General features: G+C 34.6%; 1 protein-coding gene across 5 annotated transcripts in view; it reads right to left on the bottom strand.

Moving 5' to 3' along the window:
• The window catches only part of SS18 (SS18 subunit of BAF chromatin remodeling complex), a 90,058-nt gene that overhangs the window by 29,081 nt on the left and 46,480 nt on the right, over positions 1–14,497 (bottom strand). For all 5 annotated transcript variants that reach the window (XM_040479187.1, XM_040479191.1, XM_040479192.1 and 2 more), the window contains exon 6: positions 148–315. In XM_040479187.1, coding sequence (XP_040335121.1) covers positions 148–315 — 168 coding nt within the window. The remainder of the gene's footprint in view (positions 1–147; positions 316–14,497) is intronic.

Below are 14,497 nucleotides of genomic sequence, written 5' to 3'. Positions count from 1 at the left end.
GTAATAATAATAATAATAATAATAATACTAAAAATCAAGAAACACAAAGCCCTGAATTTGCCTATATGAAATGTTAATTAAAATGTAAAGCCTTTCAACTACACTTTTATTTATATTAAGCAGGAAATTTCCCAAATGTAATCTTACCCTGTTGAGGTGGTCTATAAGGAGGAATCTGTCTCTGACCCATCATATGATTGCCTTGGTTAACTTGACCCATCATTCCCATAGGAGGCTGCTGGCCTTGATAATGCTGCCCACCTCCCTGTGGCATATTGTATTGTTGAGAAGGAGGCTGCTGATGCATCATTGGAGCTGAAAAGAGACAAAATATTATGCACACAATTTTTTTTACATATAACTTTAATACCTTAAGAGAAATACAAAAGTATTTTATCATATAACCCCCAAAATATGTAAGGTATTATAATGAAAACTGACTTCAATAAAAATAAATCTTTCAGTTGAAGTTCACATGCCAAAAATAATCTGCAAACGAGGGAAAACAACTAATACATGGTAGTTCATCTGAAATCCACTGAAGGAGTGTTCTAGTAATTTCTTTAAAAAACAAAGTGAGGGGCGCCTGGGTGGCGCAGTCGGTTAAGCGTCCGACTTCAGCCAGGTCACGATCTCACGGTCCGTGAGTTCGAGCCCCGCGTCAGGCTCTGGGCTGGTGGCTCGGAGCCTGGAGCCTGTTTCCGATTCTGTGTCTCCCTCTCTCTCTGCCCCTCCCCCGTTCATGCTCTGTCTCTGTCTGTCCCATAAATAAATAAAAACGTTGAAAAATAAAAAATAAAAATAAAAATAAAAAACAAAGTGAATATAATATGTAAACATCCTGAATATATGCATTTTTCAAGATATGCTACATAATATTTATCTACACAATTCTCCTGGGAAAAACAGAATCTTTTTTTTTTTTTATTTTTTTTTTCAATGTTTTTATTTACTTTTGAAGGAGAGAGAGACAGAGCATTAGCGGGGGAGGAGCAAAGAGAGAGGGAGACACAGAATTTGAAGCAGGCTCCAGGCTCTAAGCCGTCAGCACAGAGCCTGATGTGGGGCCCGAACCCACGAACTGTGAGATCATGACCTGAGCCGAAGTCAGACACTCAACCGACTGAGCCACCCAGGCGCCCCAAATCTTTAAGCTATATAAGAAAATATACCGCAACAAACTTCACAAAATCACACAGCAAAGCAGGGGTCAAACCAGATTAGGAAAGAAACCTAATCTCTGGACATCCCTTTTTCCCCCCTTTTCAATTCCCACTCATTTCATTATATAATGGTAGATAGGGAAACGACACATTTATAAATACATTTATTTTGGCGGATTTCATAAACTTTAATTTTAGGATTAATTTTTTAAAGGGTCTTCTTTCCCTTTTCCCTCTGTAAGATTTATAAATGAAAAAGGTCTTCCTGAAATCAAAGGGTTGTAGTGCTTCTTAGTAAGTACTAACACACACACAATCAAAAATACCTAGGCAGAAAATTGTAATAAGCCATAGAGTCAGGTATCAGAATTAGAGTGCCCAGGGGCACCTGGGTGGCTCAGTAGGTTAAGCATCCAACTTCGGTTCAAATCATGATCTCATGGATAGGGAGCGTGAGCCCCACGTTGGGCTCTGTGCTGACAGCTGAGAGCCTGGAGCCTGCTTTGGATTAGGAGGTAACTCCCTCTCTCTCTGCCCCTCCCCTACTCGTGCTCTCTCACCCTCTCTCTCAAAAATAAATAAACATGAAAAAAAATCAAAACAACAAAAAAAAGAACTACAGCCTCCAAAGCAGGCAATATCCAGGTAGCCACACTACCACTGCTATAGTATCACATTGGCAACACTAAAAATATATCACATGAAATAATCAACAATGGCCATAAAGTTCTGTGTTGCCACCTAACAATGTAAACAGCTCCTTAGAGGTTCACTGGGTCAAGTGATGGTATGGAGAACTCATCATTCTACCATCATAACCATTACTGTCTCAGAAGTACATATGAGTCATCCCCCAGTTTACTGCTTAAACAGCTACGTACTCCTTTACTGACTCACGGACAATTTAAGGACAAAAGTAAAGGATTAGAGGCCTGAGAAAACTTGTACAGTAGAAATTACGCAGAACAGCCAAAAGTTCATCGTTTATTTAAATAAAAGTTAAAAACAAAACACAATTACCTCTTTAAACATATTACTAGCCTACAAAAGCAGCAACAACATTAGCAAAAAGAATTTAACTCTCTTCCACTTTGAAGACCTGTATTATCTAAAGTAATTTATCAGAGCTCTTTTTCTCCTATTTGCCATCTTTTGTTCTTCTACTTCGTTTCAAATTCCTCTTTCCCTCTAATTTTATCATAAATATAAGTCTTTCAAAGGTTACGCTAGGACTTTTCTTTCAACAAGGAAATAAACTCTTTATAGTAGGGATAAGAAGGCTCGGTGGAGAATGGAAGGGAAGAGAACTTAACACTAAATGCACTTAACACTGCCAGACATACTTTCATATTTATTTCATGTAAACCACCAACAACTAACAGAGGTAAGGATCCTAATTAGATTTCTAGTTTTTAGCTAAGGAATCCACAGATCAAGATAACCAACTGGGAACCAGACAAAACACAAGCTTGAAACTAGTTTAACTGAAGTTGTAATTTTTAAAATATATTTTGTATATAATAAAGTATTGAACACTATCAGGTATAATCTAATAGGCAGTATGATTAGGCATTTCTGTAACTCATTTTCAGTAAATGAAGGTTTTGCTTTGACTCTCTTCTCCAACACTGATTAAAGGCTTCCTGGGGCGCCTGGGTGGCGCAGTCGGTTAGACTTCAGCCAGGTCACGATCTCGCGGTCCGTGAGTTCGAGCCCCGCGCCGGGCTCTGGGCTGATGGCTCAGAGCCTGGAGCCTGTTTCCGATTCTATGTCTCCCTCTCTCTCTGCCCCTCCCCCGTTCATGCTCTGTCTCTCTGTGTCCCAAAAATAAATAAACGTTGAAAAAAAAAATTTTTTTTTTAAAATAAATAAAAAAAAAAAAAAAGGAAGAAAAAAAAAAATAAAGGCTTCCTGTCTCACAGAAGGCAACTATAAAACTAATGCATATAGTATGCATTGGAACCAGAACTTCAAATAGAGGAGGAAGAAAGCAGAAACATCATAGCTGGGGGGAAATCCAAAAGGATATAATAACAAAAAAATTCTAAGCTTTGCTCTAAAGGAGAAAAGTAATCCAGCTTAAGCCCCAAATAGAAAAGACCATGGCACTTGTGCTTTATCTTTTGGGACTGTCAGCAGTTCCAATCCCAAAGAGCTCAATTACCACGACCGTCTTATTCTTTGTCACTTCCCTCCCTCCGAGGATCCTCCACATCAGTCAGGATCAAACCTAAAACCACAGAGAATGGAGGAGGATAGCATTGCTAAAACATGTTGTTTTTCATCTTTTTCCTTGAAGCCTTACCCATTAAAAAAAAAAATTAGGACTTCAACTTTGATTGTTTAAGAATAGTATTATTTTCCATGTGATAATGAAATATGCTACATTGGCAAATGTCTATCATCCTTTGAGACAGTAATGGAAATGAGAGTTGAATCTCAAAAGTTTACACCAAAATTACTTGTAAAAATCTGTACTACAGAAGGAAGATTACAAAATGAGTCCATTATAACCATTTTCTACAAACAATGACATCACACATTACTATATGGCTTAAAAGTTGTTCTTCATCTTTTAAATAAATCATTTTGACGCTAAGATGCGCAACAAAGTGTGATATTACATACACAAAGATCTTAATGTCTTAATTATCTACCATATGTTTTGTAAAAGTGTTTTAAGAGAACATATAACAAATGTTCATCACATTATTTCTTTCCATTCTGAGTTTCATATGTAACATATATTCTATGGAAATAATGTGCTATATCTTAAACATATGTAAAATATTCCCAAATCACCACATTTTATGTCATTGGAATTCTTTGTTCCAATGAGATGATTAATACTTAGTTTTATCTTAAGTTACTGGTCAAAAATTTTTTTAGAGTCAACTATAAAAATAACATTAGGTTTTCATTAATCTGTGAAAAATTTAAGATTATGTAATTTTTTTAAAAATTCTGTATACACACACATATATTCACATCTTCAAATGGAAACCAATACACTAAAACTCTATAAATCATATAATTAACCTATGAACGATTTTAAATAAAGGTTAAATGTCAGCTAACAGTTAATGAGAACTTAGTAGAGGCCAGGTACTAAGCTAAGAGCTTTATGTATACTATTTATTTTCCCAAACTCTATGAAACAGGTAATACTATCATCAACTTCACTTTACAGGTAAGAAAATTTAATTTAAGGTTTACAAGCATTTAGAATCTTACCTAGAGTTGCACAGCTAGTAAATGATGACAACTTTAAAGCCACTATGTATATCTCCTCTCCAAAGTCAAATCATACTTCTCCCATGTAATATATCCCAGGATAACAGTTCTAGGTAACATTATCCATAATATACTATATCTATATATACACACACACTATAGTTTATAGATGTTACTATACTAATAATACAGTAATAGTGTATCATATGTACTGATATACTGTAATATAAAAATCCTAAAATGCAAGAAGTTTCTTTACCCCACCTCTATCTATATGCTATAATAAGAATTAGACTATGAAATTGCTTAAGTAATGCCCTCCAAGCATATTTTCCTATTCATATTTCACCACATTTTACTACTGTTCTTAACTTTTCAATATCAAACTAAACCATTTGTAGCTCTCATTTGAAGGTATTACTAACAGTTTATTTACAAGAAAAAAATTCCAGTATTCTAGCAAAGTCAATTAGCTAACCCACTATCTATTAAATAGCCATTTAAAATGAACGGAATTTTTTACATACCTACAATGTACATCTGTCCTCATCAAGTTTTCAATAGTTCATAAGGCATTTAGATATAATATCAAAGACAAAAGAACAGCCAAGTAACTAATAAAATCCTCCAAACTTAGTAAAGTCACTGTAACTAATACAAACTTAGCTGAGTTTCCTAGCAGCCAATGAAAAAAAACAGAAGCATGATAGATATCAGCTAGTAAAAAAAGTTCACTAAGAGATATAAACTTTTCTGTAACATGAAATTTTTAGAAATTGTCATGAAAGTATTAAAACATACTAGTATGAATAACTTTTGTTGCTGTTTCCTTAGTAACACAGACCATCCTTATATGCAGATCCTCATATTAACCATTTCTTAAAGCTGTGATTTTCGACCATGCGTGATTTTGTCCCCCAGGAGACATTTTAGGTGGTCACAACTGCTATGAGTGGTGGTGCTCCTGCCACCTAGTGGAGACAGGACAGATCTACCGCTAAATATCGCAACAAGGCATAGGATAGGCCTCCACACAAATTATGCAGCTCAAAATGTCAACAGTGTTGAGTCAAGAAACCCTGGATTCTCAAGAGCATAATTGTAAATCATAGGCATCTCTACAAACTAGTCTGGGAATGAGAGTATGCATTTAGCTTTCTGGTGATTGAAAGTTAGAAAAGGGATGTATTGTTGCTTAATAAATCCAGAAAAATAAAACATTAGGCAATTTCTTAAGAGTTGGACCTCATACATAGTTTTGACTTTACTATAAATAAAATTAATTCAAAAACAAAGTCAGTGCTAAGCATCTATCATAATCGACTGAAAGGAACTCTAACAAGCCCAAGTAGAAAGCCATGGAGATGCGCTACATTAGAACATACAGTTTTGTGTCACTTAGCATGAAAGTTGGAAAATTACAAACCATTTGGCACATATGAGATTATTCTGCCCAGAAAAATTCTGAGGGAATAAATAAGCATGACTTAGAATATCTGTTAAAATTTAATCTCTAAAATTTATTCCTAGAGATTCTGGTTTAGCAGGCATGGGATAGGGCACACAAATCTTTTTTTTTAACAACTACCCCAGGTGATTCCAATCCATGTAGTCTTAGGACCACATGATGAGATAGAGTTCTAAGAGAAAGAATAACCAATCATCCACTTCGACCATAAAAGAAGCTGGATTATGGTTCATATAAAATGCTTAAATTGGGGGGCGCCTGGGTGGTTCAGTCAGTTGGGCGTCCAACTTCGGCTCAGGTCATCATCTCACAGTCTGTGAGTTCGAGCCCCGCGTCGGGCTCTGTGCTGACAGCTCAGAGCCTGAAGCCTGTTTCAGATTCTGTGTCTCCCTCTCTCTCTGACCCTCCCCCATTCATGCTCTGTCTCTCTCTGTCTCAAAAATAAACAAACATTAAAAAAAATTTTTTTTAATGTTTAAATTGGAGTAAGATTGCATCTCATAGGGTACTTAAGGTGTTAGCTATAAAAAGAATCATAAGGAATTCGTGTTATAAATACATCAAAACTCATCAAATGATACAGTTAAGATCTATGCATTTCACTGCACATACATGTTACCTTAAAAAGACTATTTTAAAAATAAATAAAATTTTACAATGTTAAGTCCTAATGATATGCAGACTAAAGTGTTCACGAGTAAAGTATACTGATATCTGCAGATTACTGTGAAATGCATTTTGAAAAATAAGACACAATTGATGGATTAGTAGATGGACAGACAATAAACAAATTTAGTAAAATACTAACTGTAGAATGCAGGTGGCAACTATACAGATACAATCCTTCAAGTGTCCTGCATGTTTGAATTTTATGTAAAAAAAATATTGGGAGAAAATTTAAAAATTAATCCTAGGAGAATATATAAAGACTTCTCAAAATTCAGCAGTAAAAAACCAAACAATCCAACTAGAACATAGGCAAAAGACATGAAGAGACTTCACTGAAGAGGACATACAGATGGCAAATAAGCACACAAAAAAGATGTTCAGTATCAGCAGCCGTTAGGGAAATGCAAATTAAGACCACAATGAGATATCACTTCACATTTTTAGAACAGCTAAGATTAAAAAAAAAAATATGTTGACAATACCAAATGTTGACAAGAATTCGGAGAAAGGAGATCTCTCAGGGCACTTAGGTGGCTCAGTTAGTTAGCATCCGACTCTTGGTTTCAGTTCAAGTCATGATCCTAGGGTCCTGGGATTGAGCCCAGTGCCAGGCTCTGTGCTGGGTGTGGAGCCTGCTTGGGATTCTCTCCCTCCCTCTCCTTCTGCCCCTTCCTCACTTGTGCATACACATATGCTCCCTCTCTCTCAAAAATAAAAAATAAAAATGAAAAAAAGAAAAAAGAAGCAGACCTCTTATACGTTGCTGGGGGGGCAACGTTAAAATGGTACAGCTACTTTAGTGATCTGTTTGGCAGTTTCTGAAAAAAACTAAACGTATACCTATATGACCCTATACCACTGCTGATATCTATCCCAAAAGAGGGAAAACTTTTGTGCAAATAAAAACACGAAATTGTACACAATTGTATATCGCACCTTTCCGTAAAAAGCCAAAAATTGGAAACTACTAAAATATCCCTCAAGGGTTAAACAAACCAGTATATCCATACCATGGAAGTCTAACTCAGCAATACCAACATATGAACAACTGATACATGCAACAACTTGGAAAAATATTAATTAGGTTGAGTGAAAAAAGTTAATCTCTAAAGGCCTCATACTGTGTGATTCCATTTATATAACATTCTGAAAATGACAAAAGTATAAAAATGAAAGCGTAACAGTGGTTGCGAGGGATTAGAGATGGCTTGGGGTAAGACACATAGGCTCTCTCTGTATTACCTTTGTAACTTCCTATAAACCTGTAATTAATTCAAAATAAAGTTTAAAAAAATGCATCATTGGGGCGCCTGGGTAGATCAGTCAGTTAAGCGTTCAACTCTTAATTTCAGCACAGGTCATGATCTCCTGGTTCATGGGATTGAGCCCCATGTCTGGCTCTATGCTGACTGCAGGGAGACCACTTGGGATTCTCTCTCTCCCCCTCCCTCTTTGCTCCTCTCCTGCTCACACATGCTCTCTCAAAAGTAAATAAACATAAAAAAAAAATCTTTAAATAAAAAATGTAATGAAACTGAGTTTATAATCTATTGAAGAAACTCATCTGGATTTTGTCCCCTAAACCCAAAAGGTTTCAGTAAACTGATGGTCATCTGTTTTATCTGACAGTAACTGACACTTCTTTATTTGGTTCATTTCTGGAATGACAGTTGATGGATGACAATAGCACAGAGAAGAATGCTAGCTTTCTAATTTGTTATGACATGAGGAAACCTAGCTTATCTATCGGTCAACAAATAGGACGAAGTAGTGAACAAGACACGCTCCTGACTTCATAGAACTTGAGTCTAGGAAAAAATAATTAAACAGATACTACAAATAATTATGTAATTACAAGTACTCAAACAAACGTCTGCTACAAAGAGCCTAAGTACAGTCTACCTACTATACCTAGGTGGACTGTACCTTGTCTGTAAAGTAACTTAAAACTTGTAGAGTAAGACTGTAGGTGATTTTTAGACTTTACTCTTTTCTGTATTTTCCAGATATTTGATATTAAATATTAGTTATTTTCATAACCAGAAAAATGTCATCATTGAGGAAAAAATTACAACCTTGAAAAACTCATCCAAGACAGCAATAGTGATCAAATTATAAACAAATATCTAATATAATCTGAACTATGATATAATTGCTGCATACACCTGAAATGGAACAGAAGCCTGAAATATTAAGCAATATTACATAGATTTACCAATTTTAACAGTGAAGAGAGATGAGTGTACACACAATTCTCACATATTCAAATCAACTAGAAGTCAAACATGCCATTTCCATGGGATACAATATTTGAAATAATGTCTTCATTTGTAAATTTTCTGTGTTGCATTTGGAAGGAAAAAAGTTGTAGCGTTTTTTCATATGGAAAATTTATTACATTTGTTACATTTTGGGGATTCGTACAGCTCCTGAACCTGGGTAGGGACTTCGGGTCATACTCAGAAGAACTACATACTGTAGACTAAGATTAATAACTTGGGTAATCAAATCTACATAATGCAGCCCCAATATAACCTCTGAACACTGAGGCTTAGGTGAACTCCCCTGGCTGGCAATACTCTGTGCATATTGTTACACACTGGGACCAGAAGAGCAATGCATCCTGACTCCCATGGAAAGAGACACTCCATGTTTGGTACCTCTTCTGGACTTTTCCCTATGCATTTTTTCCCTTGGTTGATGTTAATAATAATAAATCATAATTCTTCAGTGTAACAGTTTTCAGTGAGTATTGTGCATCTTTCCAGTAAATTTCTGAACCCGAGAGTGCTTAAGGGAACCCCAGAACTTGCAGTCAGTGTCACAAGTGAGGCCAGTCTTAGGAACCATTCCCTATAACTTTGCAGTCGGCTAACTTCTCAGAGCTAGCATCTTTTTTATAACTTGGCCAACTGTCATCTTCCTTTCTAAGTCCAGGTCAGCTTCCAACATTTTATCCTTTCTATTTTCAATGTTATGAAATGTCTCCAAGAATTTCAACAGGAAGTATTTTGTCAGTCTTACCTTCTTTGGGACAGCTTCGTTCTTTTCATCACAACCAGTACTCTCACGTTATCAATGAGTTCACCTTCACTAAAGTACTTGCAGTGCACATCTAGAGTCTCTCAAATGGCAGTAGTGTCAACATTCCCAGTCAGCAATTTCTTCTCTAACTTTATTTACAAAGGATTTGGATTTCATTTCTAGCAGTATGACTTCTCATTTCCCTACTACACTTCTATCTTTCATAAAATATCATGAAGGTTTATAACTCGAACCCAAGGAAGCAATACAGCTATATACTCTGCTTTATGTGCATAAACTGATAAATACACAGCGATCAATTACTGGCAGCATCTAAAAGTGACATGAATAGTCACTGATTATGACAGTCATCTGTTATTTATGCAGTGATTCGTAAACTGAAGAGACAGAAGCTAAGTTTGTACTTCATACAAGGGCTCACAGTTCATCTACCATAACTGAAATCTGAACCATGCTGTTGGGTAAAAGGTGTCATTTAACCAAACTGTGGTAACTCAAATTCATGCATACCAGAACTGCACAAACGAGGCCTGCCTAGATTTCTACAGGATGTGTTTTCTCATGCAGGGACTGAAGATAATCATAGTACTACTACCTCAAGGATATTGTGAGGATTAAATTGGATACATACATACCTGGCACTCGCTGAATATTAGTTCCTATTTTTGATCAGTAATATGGACCCCCCCCAAAAAAATACTCGTGTTACCACTTGTGTTATACTTGTGAAACACTTGTGTTAACCAAAATCAAATCAGTTTCTTTACTGTAGGACTTCTGAGACATTTCAACACACTAGCAAGCAGGCAGAGTCCTCCAAAGCATTTTAGCAATAATTATTACCTAAGTCTATCTGGACCAGAATTTAACAAATGCTGAACAAAAGGCCTGACATAATTAATAAATAACTACATATTTCCACAAAAGTAACATTACCATTTCAGAATCCTATTACTAGAACAAGTCATTTTAAAAAGTTAAATTCCTAGTGTACTAAAACTTCCAAAATGTTTTATATATACTAAATAAAGGGTGACTAGCCTTAATCTATAAAGAACTCCTTCAAATTAGTAATAAGTAGACAAATCACAGAATATAGAACACAATAGGCAATTCACAGAAAAAAGGCAAATAGCAAATGCTATGGGCTGAATATATGTGCCTCTCAAATATTTTAAGTATTTATGTATCTTACCTAACAATTTTATTTCTAAACTTCATTCTACTAAATTCTTGTTTAAGTACACAAAGATCTATATACAAAAATGTTTGTTCCAGTAGTTATAATAGTAAAAGACTAGAAGCATTATCAAAAGGGTATACGGTGGGGCGACTAGGTGGCTCAGTCAATTAAGCATCTAACTCCTGGTTTTGGTTCAAGTCATGATCTCATGGTTTATGAGATTGAGCCGCACGTCGCAGGGCTTTGCACTGACAGCATGGAGACTGCTTGGGATTCTCTCTTTCCCTCTCTCTGCCCCTTCCCAACTTGCACTTTCTCTCAAATAATTAATTTAAAAAAAAATCAACCAATAAAACCATCCATATTTTAAAAAAGGGGGGGGATATAGTTTAATTAAATAAATTGTTAGATCCATATCATGAATGCTATTTTTAAAATGAGGTAGATCTACAAATACTGATAATAAAGAGGTACAAAGAAATATACTACTATGATCACATATACAATTAAGTGCTAGGCTCATCTCAAGCACATCTGCTTGGTATAGCTCTTATCAGACAATAATCCACAATATAATAAGATAAATATAACACTCCCAGCTATGATAATACATATTCTTTGTCCTTCATATTTACATAATAAAAGTACTGAGATAAAAATTTCCCACTACTCTAACATCAAGCCTCCAGATTACACCATTATCATTTGTAACTTATTACCTAAGTGAATCAGGACTTTCTTAATATTATTCAAACAAAACTAAAACCAGAAATAAATTGATGTGCCTAAAAGAGACAACTGATAAACTTATCTCAATTTTTTTGTTGTTGTTATTAAAAAAATACTTTTTAGGGGCACCTGGGTGGCTCAGTCAGTTAAGCATCCAACTCTTGATTTCATGATCTCACAGTTTGTGATTTCGAGCCCGTGTCAGGTGCTGCCTTTGACAGCACGGAGCCTGCTTGTGATTCTTTCTCTCTCCCTCTCTCTCTGCCCCTCCCCCACTCACACTCTCCCTCTCTCTCTCAAAATAAGTATTTTTTTAAAAAGCTTTTTATTCTGACCAACTAATTTCATACAAATTATGCAAACAATTCTGAATCAGAATTTGTATATGCATCGTTTCACTTCACCTTCCTTATTAAGTAATTTCGTCAAAGGTCCCACATACAATAATCTACTGGGCCAAGATTTGGATCCAAGTCTAAAGAATTATACACACAGAACTTGTGAAATACATGTTTTAGCAAAAAGTAATCTGTGAAAACTCTTTATATTTGAATGTGTAATTACTAAAATGATGTTAAATGAGAAAAACTACAAATATTAATGGCCTGGGAATAAAAACTGCAGATTCTATCAAATGTAACTGTTGGTCACTTTCAGAAAGCCTTGTTATTCTAACTTGACTTTTAATACTCTAATGAACGTACCACTTGTTTTTATTAAAGAAATATCTTTAAAGTACTAACTCTGTATTTCCAGGTCAGCATGTAACATTTGGGTTTACTTCCTATTCACTGAAGAAACAGATCTTGCATGCCTACTTTGAGGCATTGTTCTAGGAACTAGAACAAAACAGATACACTTCCTCCATTTTTTTTTTTTAATTCTAGTGAATTCAAGTATTTGAATCCCAGTGAAGTTTATGCTGTATATAGGAGTAAGCAGATCTAATTATGTAAGAGGATGGTGATTTACTTTGAATACAAGTCTTATTCTTAAAGTTCAAAGTAATAATCCCTGAACTTTTATCTGGGTAATAGTGAAAATAACACAGGAAAGTTTATGCTGGATTGACTACAACATTTTGCCACCAGTATAAGAAACAACTTAAAAAGTTCCTAAACTTTTCATTTTATCTGGAAGTAGTAGACCCTCTAAGAGAACATGGAGAAAAATACTGTGCTATAGTAATAAACTTAGTTGCTAAATTAAAAAATATTTCAGTCTTCTCAATTCACAGATATGTATAAAACTACAAATCAACTACAAATCACCAATACCAATGCCATTATTACACATGCATTTTTTTAAGTAAAAAAAAAACATTAACTGCTGAATTCTCTTTTACTAACCATGAACACAGTAATATACGATTAGTAAATTTAATGGGGTCAACTTTTTGTGTAGCTTTTTGAAAAGACATATTTTGTGTGGTTGGTCTGCAAGTTTTAGTTATAACAGTCTTTGTGCTGATTTGATTTAATTTTTCGGTAAAACATTTAAAAGCTAAAAACAGCTTTTAAAGAACTAATGAAGCTCAAAAGATTCTACAATTTCATTCCTAGAGATAGTACTTTTATTGTAACACTAGTACACAATGTGCCTTATTATACTAGAGCTAATAGTATAAATGAACAGAATACTTCTCTGCTTTTTTAAACAATCACAACGATAAATTGTAAATATCTGTTCTTTGTATTAATTTCCATCAGACTCCTAAATTACAATGACAACATTTTTAGACAAGTTACTCCCCCCCCCCTTAATTTCATTTTCAAAGCTGAGAGAGAAAGAAGGAAGGGAAGAAAAAGGGAAAAACAAAAGTCACTTCAAAACTATCAGAATAAATGCATCTAGACTTTGATCTGTAACGTTCTGTTTAGAAAACTACTACCACATTATCAGTTAAAGCTCCCAAATATGTCACTTAAATAATAATTAATGTAATAATAATTGCCTTTTAATTATTGTTTTAAAATAAAAATTCTCCACATTAGTCTTTTTCCATTTTTTTGTCATTTGACAGAAGTTTAATGTAAGAAATCCCACAAATGTTTCTTTTCCTTGACTAATTAACCCCATTATTTAAAAAATGGTAAGTAGATTTAACAGTTTTTCTAAGATCTCTTGATACAGAAATATGTATGTAGAAATACAGGGATAGCCAAAAGATTTCAATATTTTGATTTTAACTCAAAGAACAGCTAGTAATATCTCAACAAATGTTAAAGAGTTCTGAAAGTTAAATTGTTTCCTTTTATAGGATTTTGATGTTTTCTAAGCATTTCTCAAAGAACTGTTTAAAAAGTGGTCCCCTCTGATTTCTTCCACCTATTTATCAAAACAAAACTTTTAATGTAAAACATGAAGCCTACTTTTAAAGCTAAGAAAATGTTTTATATGCAATGAATATTAAAACTTTAAATAAAACTCATATAAAATTTTTTTCATCCAATAGATATCATAGAATTAAAATGTCATACAAGGAACTCATAATTAAGAAAGTAGATATTCCTGCAAGCTCATATAACTTTCTCTCTTTTTTTGGCAACTGTAATTTTCTTTGGTATTCTTTGTATATGAAATATCAAAATTTAACTGATAAGTTTATTTGTCCTGAAGAGACTTTTAAAATACTGAAAAGTTCCTCACAGATTTCCATCATATTGTTTTTTGAAAAATAACTTTTATTTCTTTAAGTCAGATCCCTACACAGAAAACAGACTATACAGAAAATGACTAGTAAGAAATTCATAAATTATGCAAACAAAGCAAAAAGCAATAGAACTACTATAGTAGAAAGAAAAACTATACATTAGTAATACAAATACAAAACGCGACATTTTTAAAAATAGTTGGTCCCAGATGCCTGGGAGGCTCAGTCGTGAAGCATCTGACTTTGGCTCAGGTCATGATCTCACAGTTCATGAGTTGGGGTGACCTCCAGCCCTGCTTCGAGTAAAACATGAGCTCCGGGCAAGCCGCGTTTGTTTGTTTGTTTGTTTGTTT

The sequence above is a fragment of the Herpailurus yagouaroundi genome, unplaced genomic scaffold (genome assembly GCF_014898765.1).
Source record: "Herpailurus yagouaroundi ecotype Mexico unplaced genomic scaffold, PumYag 142, whole genome shotgun sequence".
Lineage (NCBI taxonomy): Eukaryota > Metazoa > Chordata > Mammalia > Carnivora > Felidae > Herpailurus > Herpailurus yagouaroundi.
This window is presented reverse-complemented; position numbering and strand designations above follow the sequence as displayed.